At 42.6% G+C, this 16127-nt stretch overlaps 1 protein-coding gene across 13 annotated transcripts in view; it reads right to left on the bottom strand.

The window, feature by feature from the left end:
- The window catches only part of Camk2d (calcium/calmodulin dependent protein kinase II delta), a 249116-nt gene extending 240069 nt beyond the window's left edge, over positions 1-9047 (bottom strand). For 4 of the 13 annotated variants that reach the window (XM_031375378.1, XM_031375382.1, XM_031375380.1 and 1 more), the window contains exons 1-2: positions 8497-9037; positions 6747-6841 (exon numbers count right to left, since the gene is read on the bottom strand). In XM_031375378.1, coding sequence (XP_031231238.1) covers positions 6747-6841; positions 8497-8561 — 160 coding nt within the window. In that variant the 5' untranslated portion in view covers positions 8562-9037. Of the gene's footprint in view, positions 1-6746; positions 6842-8496 lie in introns of all 13 variants that reach the window. The other 9 variants (XM_031375375.1, XM_031375379.1, XM_031375387.1 and 6 more) reach the window with 6 other exon arrangements.
- Positions 9048-16127: the final 7080 nt, after the last annotated feature.

Raw genomic sequence — 16127 nt, 5'->3', positions numbered from 1 at the left:
TGGTAAGAATTAAAAGCCGGCTAATACTCCATTTACTGTATCTCAGGGCATTTCATTAGATGTGCTACTACAAACCAACTTGACCAGATCTCTATGTGAACAACCGTGAGTTAATTGCCAGTGACATATAAAAACAGTGTAAAATACACTATTTCCTAATAAAATGGAGGGAAAGGAACCTGTTGAAAAAATGTATCCCAGAATCAATAGCCATCTGAAATGGCTCCAGGCAAAAAGTTCTAAGGATGTCAAGGAAACCCCAGTGTATGATTACTAAAAAGAGGATTCATAGAAGATCATTTACAAGACAAAGAAATGTAAAGGTGCTGGCCACCAAGCTTCCTGATGACCTGAGTTCAACACTCACGAACCACATATTGAAAGGATAGAAGCCATTCCTGGATGTTTTCTTCTGATTTACACATGCAGCTGCCTGTTCTGGATGAACACACACACATTCTCTGTCTCTGTCTCTGTCTCTGTCTTCTCTTTCTCTCTCTCTCTCTCTCTCTCTCTCTCTCTCTCTCTCTCTTTCTCTCTCTCTCTCTCTCTTTCTCACATACACACAAACAATAAAAAATATACTTTTAAAGATAACTTTAAAAAGATGATTTATTATTAAATTTTCACACTGACTTTATTTAATATCAATGAAAATGAAAGTGTTCACCTACATATATAAACAAAGATCTTTTTTGTGGGTGGGCAGTCTCCCACAGTCAGGGAGACAGAGAGTAATTTTAATATCACAAAGGGGTACACTGTTTATTAAGTCTGGACCAAGGGCCTCTCTCCTCCTATTGATGACCAACTAGGCCATCCTCTGCTACATGATATCACAAAGGGGTTTCTGACATCACATTGTTTATTAAGTCTGCCTTATTGTTAGAAAGCAGAAAACATTCTGATTATCTCCTGGAGGCAGATTAAAATATTTTCATCTTTTAAAGTAGTTTGGCTATCAGCAACGATGTAATTAATTTGCTGAAGAAAATAAATGTCCACTGTGAAGGACTACATACGAATACATGGATAACTCTAAGGAAAGAGTTCTCCAGACACAACAGAAGGAACACATGTATAAACTCCCAGAGACCAGCAGCAGGCACAGGGCCTGCACCGGTTTAAGCCAGATGGGGTCTCAGCACTGAGAGAGGGTGGGGACATGGACTCCCACCCCTCACCAGGAAGCTACCCACAACGGGCATCTGCTTGAAAGAGAAAGATTCGTTTTCTCCAGTGAAGTTTCACTGGGTATATGAGCCACTGCTAAAGGTAGGCCCCATGCCCAGTGATCAATTGATAGCAAACACAGCAAAACCAATGGTGTTTGAATAGACGTTTTTTCTCATATTCCTTTGTTTAGGCATTTTTTTTTTATCTTTGTAGTTTTTGCTTGTTTATTAAAGCTTCTGATTTGTTGGGTTTACAAGTTTTTGTTTGAGGGGTGTGTGTGTGTGTGTTTCTTATTCTGGCTTGTTTATGTTTCTTGATTGTTTGCCTGTTTGTTTTCTGAAGAAAGGCAAAGAATTTTGTGGATGAGGAGGTGGGGAGAATCTGGTGGGAGTTAAGAACGGAAAGTGTGATCAAAACATATCATATGAAAAAATATCAATAGAAAAGAAAAGAATATGGGGCTGGAGAGAGGGCTCAGCAGTGAAGAGCACCGGCTGTTCTAGCAGAAGACCTGGGTCCGTCCCCAGTACCCACATGGCGGCTCAAAACCATCGCCAAGCACAATAGGGGGGTTCTTGCATTAGATATGCATAAAGCTGAGAGGCTCAGATAATTTCTTAACTGCTTGATGTCAAAAACAAAAATAGCAAGCCTCAGTTTTGACATCTTTCTTAAAACAAAAAACATAATATTACTTGGAGTCTACGTACAACATTGAATTTATATACACGTCAAGTATTCTCCTAGGGTCCTGCTTTGCCCTCTACTAACAATATGGAATTAGGAGTTAATAGAATTAGCATAATAAAATTAAAATGATTTACTACACTACAGAAATATAGCTTGCTAAATTTAGCAATGAAATCAATGTAAAAAAATACTCATGTGGGCATGTTTACTTCAAGCTTATAATGAATTTTTCTTTTGTGAAAGCGGTAACTATGGCGTGCCTGGTGGCGTAGCCATAAAGGCTTTCTAAAGATGAGAACACACAGTGTGCAATGGGGATCACGAAGTCATCACTCCTACTGAGAAGTTTTAAAATGCACTGTCTAGCACATGACTTGTTTCTGAAGGCAAGGAGCTTACTGCTGTCTTCACATCACAGAGTAACAGCTCACAGCTCTAAACCATGCCCAGAGGACAGACAAGGTATAGACCGATGCTGCAACAGTTGAGCATCTGATGCATACTAACTAACCTAATTGTTTGGATCAAAACGACAGAATTATCTAATACCTCCGATAAATATATGAGACACATCCCACCATTCCTCCTCTCTCTTTACTAAGCAAGCCTAATTAAAACAGATTTTCAGAAATCGTAATTACATACACGATAGCAAATATTAGCCACCCTTAGGACATTTTCAAAAAAACAAAAAAACAAAACAAAACAAAATTTAACAAGAAGCCAAATGAGATATACTGAGCCTACTAATGTACAGGCTTAACAACACTAATACAGAAATGTTCTGTGTGCATATGCAGATGACACGTCAAAATTCTTCAACAGACTCTGAGTCTCCCAAATACAGTGTGTGTGCCTAACAGTGACAGCAAACGCAGCCAATGCTGTCTGCTGAGAGCCCGTTATAGTCTAGGCACAGTAAGCAGCCTGGGTAACAGCAGAAGGGACTCGAAGATGTGTGCAGGAATCCAGCCAAATGTTTGGCAGTTCCCATCATGGCCTTGGATTGATTGACAAATGGCACTTTCTCTTTTTGTCTGTTACAGCTAAAGAACTTTAGTTGTGGGCAGATAACACAGTTAAATGGTAGTGTGTTTGCCTAGCATGTGTGAGGCCCTAGGTTAAATTCCCAGCATAAAGGGTGATTTAAAAAAAGAAATGAGTGGCAGACATTTCCTTGTCTTTAAAATGCATAACCTTATGGATTAGATATTCAAAGGCATGTTACGTCAAATAATATAAACAAAAAAACTGCACAAAAATTGTCCATTCCACAAAAGTATCTGTTGGAGCTCTGAAAACTTATTGGGGATGGGGGTTACACATACTATATTGCCCTGAACTCTATATTTGTCTTTGAATGTGTCTCACTATAAAATGTTCCTATATGAGGGCTATCTCAAAAGCTGTTGCCTGTACATGGGATACATTCTTCTAGCTGGGCTGCCTTGTCTGGCCTCAGTGGGAGAGGAAGCACCAAGCCTCCCAGAGACTTGAAGTTCCAGGGTGTGTGTGTGTGTGTGTGTGTGTGTGTGTGTACACGCGGGGGGGCGCATACCCAGGGAGGGGGCCCATCTGCTTAGAGGAGAAGGGGAGGAGGGAGAAGGGAGGGAGGAAGGGTTGCGGAAAGAACGACCCAGAGGGAAGCAGTGGGCAGGATGTAAAGCGAGTAATTAAAAAATTAAATTAAATTTAAAATAAATACAAAAAAGTAAAATGTTCCTTCCAAAATCTTTAAACTAAATTATTGTAAAAGAAGTGTTATTAAAAGAAATTTTAAATGATATTTTTTTTTAGTTTTTATTTCATCTGTGTATATATGATTTTCCTGCATGTTAGTTTTACCACAGGCATGCGGTACTCATCGAGGTCAGAAGAGGGCCTCAGATCTTCTGGAACTGGAGTTACAGGCAGTTCTTAGCCAATGTGGTGCTGGGGATCAAACCCTGGGTCCTCTGCAAGAGCAGCCAGTGCTCTTCACGGCCACATCAAAATTGATATTTTAAAATACACTCTCTAAATATACTTCATAAATCTCACTGTGTGCTTGTTCTCAGCAAGCCACAAAGCACGTGACTACGTTACAGATACTGTAATGAGCACGTTGCAGCCTAGTCCCTCTGGCTGGAAGTCCTTCGGCGTTCTCAGTGCTGTCTACCTGAATGTTCTGTCAAAGGAGAAAGCACGGGGCTTTTTCCTTCAGATAATTTGTGATTCAATGTGAGTACAAGTGAAACAAATACACTCGCTACAAAATAAAACTGTTCTAGATCCATCTCTGATTGTGTGTCAATACAACATGGCGCTGCTGAGCATTCTGCAGGAAGTACTGCATTCTTTATATACTATTGTAATAAGTAAATCTGTCATGAGGAAAACTGGCAAGACACCCGTGGGGTCCGTTGCATAAGTGTTACCTTTTTATGGATAAAGAATCGGAGGTCTTAGAAAAGTATATGACTAGATCGATTTTATGCACCTAGTGTCTGAACCACTATTTGAATCCAGCCACATCAGAACTGTCCGCAGATTCACAGTTTGCACATGCAATGGGATTTTGCACAGTAATGGAATTTGATCATTACCACATTCCCATCGTATAATACAGAATCGGATACTCACTACAAGCACACTCTGTGGTAGGCACTTCTCTACACTAGACACTAAGCTAACCAGAGCAATCAAAACCCTATAAGGAAGGATTCTACCTCAACCCATTTTACAGATGAAAAGACTGAGGCTCAGATTAAAATGAGTAAACTGCTCAAGATCACCTAGCTAGCAGGTGCAGGAATCAGGACCGGAAGCCAGAGCACATCACTCCAGGACAGATGGCATTCTTTGGGGGTAGGGGTGGGGAATACAGAGCAGAGAAAGAGGCTGAAAAGAGAGTTCAACAAATGAGGGATACCCTTATTCTTGCAGGCTAGAGGAGCTCAGCTCCCACTACCCAGATCTGAGGGCTTACTATTTTGGGTATGAGATGTCTCTGGCTTCCAAGAGCATGTGAACTCATCATGTACACACACACACACACACACACACACACACACGCACACACACACACACTACTAGAAATAATAAAACATATATAACCAAAAAAATAGCAAAGGAAGATAACAAGAGTGTCTTCTGAGACAGGAAGGTGATTTGTAGACACTCAGCACGATACACTGGTAGACATGTTTGGAGAAGAAAGCGCTGGAGGCCAATCAGGTTGGGGTAGTCATCTCCCACGGAGGAGAAGGGAGTGAGCAGAGGCAGCTACACTGCCAGTCTGATAGGGGGCATATGAGACAAAGTGGATAAAAAGTGATGACTCTCATTAAGAAAACGTGAAGTAGTCAATTCATTTGTTCTGAGAAGAAACTTAAAGCCATTAAAGGATTTGGAAGAGGCATGGTAATACCCCACCCCACCCCCAAAACTGATAGCCCACCATTGTCAAAGCACCTAGCACACTGGAAGGAATAACATAATCACTGGGAAAAAAAAACAAAAACAAAAAAAAACAACTCCATGTTTTCAGTCGTCTGCTTTCCCTTTAAACTGGCATTTATGCTTCTGCATCCCTCGTGATTCTAAAAAATAAAACAAACAAACAAACAAAAACCAAAAAGAAACAAAACAAAACAAAGAAACCTTCCAATGGAGTGGAGGCTGGAAAGGGAGATGTACTTAGCACAGAGTGGCCCCCAGTCGCTCTCAAGCCAGGGCTCCAGGGGGCTCCTGCTCAGGTCACATCTAGCTCTTTCTCGGAAGGACATACAGCAAGTCAGATGAAGAAAAGTGCCACAGAACCCCATCCAAGTGAATAAATAAGCTGAAACCTAAAGTACATCTTAAAAGTAGAATCTGAAAGTTCATTTACCAGAGCAGAGAGAGAAGGCGAAGACGCCCAGACATCCTTAAGTGGCGTGTCTTAAAAGATATATTCAGTGAGGAAAACTAAGTCTAATGGAATTTCCTCTCATTACTTAAAATAAACCAGGTCACTGAGCTGGGTCTGCATGATGGGATTCTGTTCTTTATTCCAGTTTAATTTCATCAATCCATAAATTCCCTTGGAAATATGTAGGCACCTTAGTCACTGTCACTCCAGCATTTCAGTATATGTACTTTCGTTTGATTTTAAACCTAATCATCATCACCATCATCATCATCAATCATCATCAATCATCATCATCAACATCATGTGGGCACACTGCTCCAAGTTGTTTTTTTGTTTTTTTGTTTTTTGTCTTGTTTTGTTTTAACTTATGTCAACAGCTTTCAGGATGAAGTCTCTCTGTGGCTATGAGCTGACGGTGTAAAATAGATTGCACGATCTGGTGGGAAGCTTCATCCTGAAGACCAAGAAAAGGTCTAGCCTATCAAAACCAAGCAAACTTCCTAGATTACAGCAACGATCTCTTCCTACTTCCCAAAGCCACTTAAGTTAAATATCCCTCGCTGTATTAAGTTCAGCTGTAACTACAACTGTAATATACATTCACCTGAACCATGACCCATTTTTTTTGTCTCAGAAGTGAAAGGGAATTCTGAGTTATGAGACTTGCATTTTTTCCATTCTAAGATACTCCTGAAAGCATTCAGCAGGGCCCCTCATGACATTTATTTGCTTTGCAACATATTTATTTATATTACTGCTTAGAATTAGAGCATTTTAATAACTCGTTGATAACCATTCTATTTTTCACCTACTTTCAGAGTGTACAGACCAAGAGGCCTTTGGCAAGGGAAACGAGGAGTCTGTAATATGATAGCTAAGTCTAAAATTCAGTTATAACTACATGCTAGAATTACTTAGAAGACACCAACAATTCACACAACAAATACAAAATCGACATATATAAATAAATGTGGTTTAAAATACCCACCCCTAGCAGAAAGCTTTTTGGTGTTGATAATTTTGGCAGCATACTCTTGTCCAGTAGGGATTTTCATACATCTTCTCACCACTGAGAATGCCCCCCTGGAAACCAATAATTAGCAAGTCATCAGTATTATCAGATCTAGTATCCACTTGCAAACTCACAAATCTGAGCGGTCTTATGAATCTTTAGTGGTCTGTCAAATATCAATGTCATAAAAGCATTATCTAGAAAATGAACAGTTCTTTCCTGCCAGCCCAGATCCTTTATAATGTTGTGGAATAAAAGTCATTTTTAATTGACTGGAAACACACAGATTATTAATCAACAAAATAGAAGGAAATGCCAATTATGACCAGTCTTGTTTGCACATGAAATTTGAAAACAATTTATAATTCACACTCACAAAACACCAAATGCTCATAGCAAACCCTGCAAAGGGCAGAGCCAGGGAACAGAAGAAAAGAAAAAAAAAAAAACAAAACAAAACAAAACCAAACCAAACCAAAACAAAAAACCCCCCAAAACTGCTGCATGTTTATTTCAGTAGGAAACATAATTAACGTGGTTCCAAGTAAGTAAATATGGCGATTGGATTTTTTTCACTAAAACATAAATCTCTCTCGAGCTCACTGGGGTGCTTTAACAGGTCCTGAGATAAGGTGATTTCTCTCTGCCTGGTTTGGGCTGGGGGAAGGGAAAGATTTGAATTAAGCTGCTCTTCCGACCAGTCTCCATGTTTCAACAGCAGATCATCTATAAAGATATTATTTTCATTTGATTTAAAGATGCTCACACTTCCTTTTATGCAACTGCACGGGAACCTACTGCACACACACACACACACACACACACACACACACACACACACACAAATGCATCCTTTCCCTGATAGTATAAATTAGCGAAAGGTTTGGGGTTTGATGCTTGGTAAACCAACCGACTGGGTCTCTGGTTGCCCCTGTGCAGATCTTCAGTAGGTACCCTGTCCCTCCTTAACATCTCAAGGAAGTTCTGTCACTTCAGTGGAAGAGGTCGTTTTACTCAAGCAAGGCTACCCTGGGGAAGCGCTCTCCCGGGCTCTGGGGCTTTCCTCTGCCTGGATAAATAAATCCTCTCCGAAACGATGTACACGTAAATCCTAGAATGACAGTGAGCAACTCCTCTTAGTGCAAAGAAGGATAGCGGATACAAGGCAGGGACGTGGGTTCTGTTGGGTGGCCCTTTTCCTGGACGGAACAACTACTTGGATGCCGAACCAGACTCTCCACCAAGCCAAGTTGAACTTTCGGCATCGATAAATATGGCACCATCTCGGAGAGAGCGAGTGCTCATTAGCTCATCCGAACCTGGGTCAGACCGCAGATACAGCGCGGGTTGAGCAAGAGACATCTATTTACCAAAACCAAAAATGTGATAAATGTTGCATTTTACATGCATCTCCTTCCCTCTCCGAACACACACACACACACACACACACTCGCACTCGCACTCGCACTCGCGTGCGCGCACACTTCTCAGGATGACAGCTACAACTGCAGAGATCATAAATTCACTAAGTCTCCCGTGGAGAGGTGGAGGACCCGAGGAGATGGGCTGGGAATTCGCAGCGCCCGCCACAGTAGGGCAAAGGTTTCCTCCCCTCTGTGCCCCACCCGCCAGGGTCCGTCACCCCGCCTCGGCCCGCGGGCTCCGTGTCCCCACGAGGGAGATGAGGGGTCGAGGGGGAAGGAGATGCCAAAGCAGGGACGCTTACTTTCCGAGCTCCTCGAAGAGCTGATACTCGTCGGTGAAGCGGGTGCAGGTGGTGGTCGAAGCCATGGCGGGGGGTCTGGACGGTGCGACGGGCGACACGCGAACAGACGCGGCTTCCCGGGACTGGCGCCGCCGCGCTGTCACCCCGGGGGCCGCCCTCACTTTCCTGGTCCGAAAGTAGCTCGCCGGCGAGGGAGTGCGCGCAGGGGCGGGGCGCGCGGGGCGAGGTGGCCAGACCAGCCCGCGCCGCGATCCCTCCTCCTCTCCTCCTCCCGCCGCGGTGGCCAAGCGGAGGGCTCCCGAAGGGGCGGGGAAGTGACAGGAGGGGCTGTCGCGGTCACCCGGGCCGCGCGCGCGGAGAGCTCAACGCAGCGCCCGGGGTGGCGGGCGGCAGTGGCGGAGTCGTGCGGGCAGCGGCGGCGCTGGTGGCCGGCGCTCCTTCCCTACGGGGGCCGCAAGGCTGGGAACCCACGGGGCGACCGAGTGCGCTCGCTCGGCTCGGGCGAAGCTGGCAGCCGCGGCTCCTCCCCGGCAGCGCCTCCTCCCGCCTCTCCCCGCCCAGCGAAGCCCCCTCCTCGCCGGCCCCACACCTCCCTCTAGCGACTCCAGCCGCGTCCCTCCGGAGGCTGCTCTCCCGCAGCCGTCTAGGGAGATCGGAGGGAGGAGGAGACCTGCGGAGCCGAGGGGGAGCGCGCTGAACGGGGACGGGACTGAGGTGTCGCAGTGACCCGCGAAGGGACGCAAAGAGGAGAGACCACTCGCAGCTCCCACACCCGGGATGTCTCTACCACGGCGGGACCGGGGAAGCCGAGGGAGGGATGCAACCCTTGCATCTGGGCGCGGTTCACGGTTACCGCTCCCAGACCCGGGTCCTACGTCCCCCGGCTCGCAGCGAATGCCGGGCACTGCTAACCCGGGCCACCTCTGCTGAGCCCGACTGTCTCTCAGCTAGGGGCAAGGATGATCAGGGCAGCACGTTTCATTTCAGTGTTTACTGTCACCTCTTCGCCCTCCTCTCCCGTGGTTTGCTCGACTAGGGCGATCCCCATAAGCGTTTGCTTGGCCATAAATCCTAACCTAAGGAAAGCCCAAAGCGCACCCACTCTGCCACACCTTCCTTCCTCTCTCCAAAGTAACTCCCCTGTAACCTCAGCAAGTTCTGATAGTAAGCCGGGGTTCTCGCGAGATGTCCCACGCTGGTGACGAGGGGGTGGGGCGGTAGGAAGGTTTGGCTGTGGGTCACGCGACCCAGAGGGGGCTGACGTCATTAGCGTCACGTGAGCCTGTCTAGCCCGTTTCGCTTTGCTGGGGGGAGAAGGGAAAGGAAGAGGGAGGTTGGAAGCTCTTTACTTGCATTCTCAAAAATCAGGCCAAGTAGGGGGGGCACAGACCTGTACTCCCTCAGGGACTATCTGGAAAACCGTTTAAGAGTTGAAGAACGTGCCTTCAATTAAGCATATCTGACATTGTTGCTTAAAAATTAGCATGGAGAGGAAAAAAAAAATAGCTTGTAAGATAAGTAAGTTGTAACTGGTTGCTAAGATCCTTTCTGGGCCTTCTTTCCAGTTCTGAGTCTTGAGCAAACGAGGCTATTGCAGATTTAGAGGCCTACGGGAAATAGAGAAGCATCGTGAACTTTTAGAAAATTTTTCATCAGATTGTTGCTTTTTGTTCTACAGCAGGAAACCATAAAATCCTGCATTTTTATTGCTTAGAATCACATCATGCACTTAAAATTTCACAGTGGGAAGATGATAGATGACTTTCAGTTAGGGAACCCTTACATGGTTTTTGTTGCCTTTTCTGGGCGGCTACTAATTCTTTGCCCACTCTCAGGGGTGTTCCAGGTTCTTTTATTCCCTGTTCTAAAGAATGCTTTGAACTGAAGTACTCAAGATTGTCGTATAATTTTTAAATGATTTTTTGTAATAGATTTTGCAAATATTGCTTATACCTCTAATAGCCCTCTCCCACTCAACACAAGAAAATATTTTTTGCATTTAGTCATCATTCAATGTCTGCATTGTTTTGCCCAGGAAAATGTCATTTACTGGCCTGTTTTACTATAATTTTCCCTTCAATTTTACTTACATCATTTGCTATTCTTCCCACACATTAGATTGCTAATGCAGATTTTTGACATTGCCAAGCACATGGGTTCTGCACATGTCCCACTTTTTCTTGTGTGGTTCCTACCTGGAGACCTCTGCTGTTCAGTTGTCATTGTGGAACACCCTTGGGAAGCTTATTGGAAGTGCCTCTGTGGTTTTTAATATAGCTTTGATTCCTTTTTGTTTTTAAAGCAAATATTGTCTTTTATGTCCTTAAATTTGAACATTTTCATTTGATTGGGACAGGGTCTCAGTATGTCTCCTTAAATGGCATGGAACTCACTGTGTAATCTGGGCTGGGCCTCAAACTCAAGAGAGTCACCTATCTTTGCCTCCCTAGCCTGTGACTAAAAGCATGAAGTACCATGCCTAACTAAATTTGAACATTTTTAATAACAAAATTGAAATGCACTTGGGTCTTAAATCTTGGCCATAAAAGACAAGGATTACCTAGTATAAATGTAGTGATGAAGAAAAAAAAAGTGATACTAAATTTTAAAAGGAGAAAAAGTAGTGTTTAAACATTAATAACCAAGCCAAAAATTGAAAGGAAGAAATAATTTGGTTTTAACTAAACATTTTTAATAGTAGCTTCAATATATGGCTCTAAGTTATAATGGAATAATTTAATATTCTTTCCTAAATCTAAAAGTGAAAACAAAAATAAAATTTTAAAAATGAGCATAATAATTTTTTTACAACTAGGAAGAAAATTGTTCCTTAAATACCAATGCAGTGAAGACTACATACTTACAGTATTTAACTTAGCTTTTTAAAATAACAGTAACTGTAAATGGTTAGAATAATTTTGAGTATAATAAAAAAGTAACTACATTTGACATATCATTATCAAGTTAGTATTTATAGTGAAGAATCTTGTATTTTTCATACTTTTATACAAAGTGTTTAATCTATACATGCTCTCTTGTTTGATCTATACTGTATTCTCATTAAACTATTTCATTTAAAAATATCCACAGTTATTTCTAAAGGTAGCACCTCCTTAAGATAGTAATCATATTGATTACATTTTCTTTTAATTCTGTTTCGTCACTTGAGGAATAGCTGCAAAATGGTCAGATTTTTAAAAGGCATACTTATAAACAGATTGATTTGAATTTAGTGTCAAAGGTGTTTACCTTTAGTCAAGTGTCCTCACCTGATAATTCCAGTGAACCAAAAGGAATGAAAGAAGAATAAAGAAAGGGAGGACTTAAAAATGGTGCCTGAAACTTGTTTTAAATGGTAAGACAGATTATTCAAACTGAATGGTGGTGACAGGGACAGATGTAACTTAATCTTCTCAACTCCAATTCAAAAGAGGACAAGCAAAAGATTTATAACCAAGGAGCGTAGGAGAGAGAGGCCAGTGTGTGTAAGAGTTGAGCATTTTCTTCATCTTCTCCCATTTTGCTACTTGGAATTAAAAGTTTCAAAATTTTATTATTCTCACTCAGAATGGACAAGAGTCTAACGTACGTGGTGTACTAAGATTTATCATTCTCTGATTTTTTTTTTTCTTCAAACGAACCTTCTAGGAAACACAGCACTGACCTCAAAGGGTAGAAGACTCTATTCTGGAGGTAAATATGAGTGATCATTGCCCAGGAACACTGCTTATCTTAACTTCCATGTTCCAAAGTAGTTAACAGGTTAGTGAAATTGTATGTTAACTGAACAAAGTAAGTCATCAATCAAGGCACTTTCCAAAAGCAGCGGTGGAAACCTCAGGTGGGGAGATAACAGAAGAGCTCTAGGCCTCAGATGCTAGCTGATATCATTCTTAGCCTGTTGATTGACAGAAGCTAAGGGTCTGCTTGTACATTCCCGAAGAGTCATCTAATAGTCAGAGATATTAGGTCACACACGGAGGAGGAAGATAAACAGCTACGGAGGACCAAGATAGAGCAAGATAATTTGTAATCAGGACCCTGCTCTTCACCATTCCAAAGTCTTCAAAAATCACTAAAGCTCCAATTAGATCCTTGCCAGGCAAGCAAGGGTGTGACAATGTGCTTAGTCTGTCTTTGTGAGCCTGGGCTACCTCAATACATTGTACTAATTGAGAGTTCCATCCATTTTCCTGAGATTTTCCACACTGTATTTTGATTGTATTTACCCTTTCCAAGTCCTCCCAGATCCATCTGCCATTCCATACCCTGTAACTGTGTGTCCTCACTTTTTTAAAAGGCCTATCAAGTTCAGTTAGGTTTGTCTGTCTACTACTGAGTGTGTGGCCATCCACTGGAGCATGGATCATACCCTTATGGAAAATAAACTTTCTCTCTCTTAATATCAACTAGCAATACAATATTTCCTCAGTTGTGGGACTTCATGACCAACTCTTCTCTCCATGCTAGGATTTGGTGCAGCTTGAGCTTATACAGGTCCACTGCACAATGACAATTGCTGTGAATTCATATGCACAACTGTCCTGTTGTATCCAAAAAAAAAAAAAAAAAAAAAAAAAAAAAAAGTCCTTAAAGTCATCCACTGCCACTCACTCTTAGCTCTCTGCACCCTCTTCATCAATGACACTTGGTCCTTGGGAGAAAAGGGGTGATATAGATGGTAGAGGCTCACCTATTTGTGGCTGAAGACTCCATGATACTTACTCTCTGTGCCTTGAACAGTTTTGATTTCTCTAATGAGGTTTGAGAGCTACACTATAGTTATCACAATAAGTCATTAGGATTCAATGTAATACTGCGTCTTCTTTTCAGAGGAAATGGCAGTCAGTTCTCCACCAGGGCCTATGATTGTCTAGTCTTTGGTTCTTGGACCCAGTAATGGTGCCAAGTTTGGGTTCCCTATTGTGAAGAGGGCTATAAATCCAATCAAACAGAGGTTGGATACCCTATTGTTTTTGTTTGTTTGTTTGTTTGTTTGTTTTTTTGTCAACTTGACACAAAGTAGAATCACCTGGGAAGTGGGAACCACAAGCAAGGAATTCAGTCTGTCAGATTGGCTCCTAGGTTGGTCTGTGGACCATCTTCTTGATTAATGATTGGTGCTGGGAAGACTGAGGTTAGTGCCACTCCTGAGTACCTATCCTTGGGTTGTGTGAGAAAGCAAGCTGAACAATCCATGTGACCAGTGTTTTTCCATGTGACCAGTGTTCTTCCATGTGACCAGTGTTCTTCCATGTGACCAGTGTTCTTCCGTGGGCTCTGTTTCAGTTCCTACCTTCAGGTTCCTGTCTGATTTCTTGTTCTCCCTCTTCTCTCTCTCTCTCTCTCTCTTTCTCTCTCTCTTTCTCTCTCTCCGTCTCTCTCTTTCTCTCTTCTGTCTTCTCTTTTAAACACCGGACATGCTAACATAAGCCTTTATTTATTTTATTTATTTATTTATTTATTTATTTATTTATTTATTATAAATACACTGTAGCTGTCTTCAGACACACCAGAAGAGGGCGTCAGATCTCATTACAGATGGTTGTGAGCCACCATGTGGTTGCTGGGATTTGAACTCAGGACCTTCGGAAGAGCAGTCAGTGCTATTAACCACTGAACCATCTCTCCAGCCCAAGCCTGTTCTCTCAAGTATCCTCTGTATAGCAGGCAGAGTAGCTGTGAATTTTTTTTATATATGTAAAAGTTTAAATTTTTAATTCTTTTAAGATATTTTATGAGATTACTTTTTTCTTTTTTATTAGATGTTTTCTTTATTTACATGTCATATGATATCTCCTTTCCCAGTTTCCCCTCCAAAAAAAGAAAAAAAGAAAATAAAAAAACAAACAAACACCCTCTTCCCTCCCCACTCCCCCTGCTCACCAACCAACCCTCTCCTGCTTCCTGGCCCTGGCATTCCCTTACACTGGGGCATAGAGCCTTCCCAGGGCCAAGGGTCTCTCCTGCCCTTGATGACCGACTATCTCCTGAGAGGCTCTGACAGTACCTGACTAATACAGAAGTAAAGGCTCACAGCCATCCATTGGACTGAGCACAGGGTCCCCAGTGAAGGAGCTAGAGAAAGGACCAAGGAGCTGAAGGGTTTGCAGCCCCTTAGGACAAGCAACAATGTGAACTAACTAGTACCCTCAGAGCTCCCAGGGACTAAACCCCCAACCAAAGAGTACACCTGGTGGGACTCATGGCTCCAGCTGCATATGGAGCACAGGATGGCCGTGAATTCTTTAATCCTATCATTACCATGGAAGCCATTCTTCTTTCCTTCAGTTATGACAGATACCTTTACTGGAAACAAATGTCTCTGTTGGCAGTTGTCTCTCAGACTCGGAAATCATCATCCCAAGATCTCTTGGCTTCTGGTTTCTTTTGAGAAATCTACTTCTATTCTTATGGACCCGCCTTTATGCAGAATGGTGCCATGCCCCCACCCGGTCTTTGCTTTCTTTGCTCTGTACACTTAGCAGATAAATTGTAATATGAACAAAAGAGGTTCTTTTTTCCTCCTGGTGTATCTTGATGGATATTTTTGCCTATAATTTAGAGACACTTTCTATTATGATTTCACTGAAAATCTTGTCTATGCCTTTGGAACTGAATTATTCCCCTTACTTTTATGCTTACATTTGGATTTTTTATTTTATTTTATTTTATTTTTTTGAGAGGAACCTGGCAGGTGGTTACCTCAAGGAAGCAAACCTCAAAGAGGTGAGATTGACTTCCTTCAGCCTGGTTCAAGACTTTGGAAAGTCTGATCTCAGGCAGTTGAAACACAATACAATTTGGTGGAAAAATGTTCCTGGTATCAAAGAATCCCCAGTGCACATGCAAGTGTAGTTACGTTGAAACTCGACAAGGGATACCTGGTATTTCTTCTAAGAATATGGGTCCTAGAGATATGCTACCTGTACTAGTTTACAGGCCTAGGGAACACTCTGGCTTGGTCTAGGTCATAGAGTTAGTGTAGAGGTCATTTGGGCTATTAGGTACCTCTGGTCCTGGTTGTGGGAATTCGGGGAGCCCCTGGCTGTAAGGGTCATTTAGATTACTAGCCACTTCTGGTCCTGGTTGTAGGAGCTTGATGTGGCCTAGCTCAACAGATAACCAGGTCACCAGGCTATATTCACTCTCAATTCCCAGATTTCTGGGTGGAAGAACAGTTTGTTTGTTGTTTTGTTTTTTGTTTTTGTTTTTGTTTTTTTGGTGTTTTTTTTTTAATCATCATTTTATTGGAAAGACAATCTGAAATCCTGGTTTCTCTGGAGATTTGTGGGCTCAGGGAACTTCATGCTGTGCTCCCCACACTTCCTACAGCACCTTAAACACTGAAAATACTGTTCCTTCTTTCTCACATGTTCACCTTTTCCTTGTCAGAATGCTCCAGCTCTTCTACCCAGTCTTGAAGCTTGGATACTCTGTCCTTACCCTGACCCATCCTGCTGATGAAGCCTTCCACACAATTTTTTTGTTTGACTTAATATGTCCATTTCTAGCTGTTCAGTTTGATTATTCCTCCCCTTCCTTCAACCCACCCCCGAATGTGTGCTGTCTACATACCATGGAGGTGTGCAGTGCCCATCGAGGCCAGAAGAGGTCATATCCCCTAGAAC

Source organism: Mastomys coucha, unplaced genomic scaffold (genome assembly GCF_008632895.1).
Source record: "Mastomys coucha isolate ucsf_1 unplaced genomic scaffold, UCSF_Mcou_1 pScaffold16, whole genome shotgun sequence".
NCBI classification, from domain to species: domain Eukaryota; kingdom Metazoa; phylum Chordata; class Mammalia; order Rodentia; family Muridae; genus Mastomys; species Mastomys coucha.
Note: the sequence above shows the minus strand (reverse complement) of the source record. Positions and strands in the feature narration are given on the sequence as shown.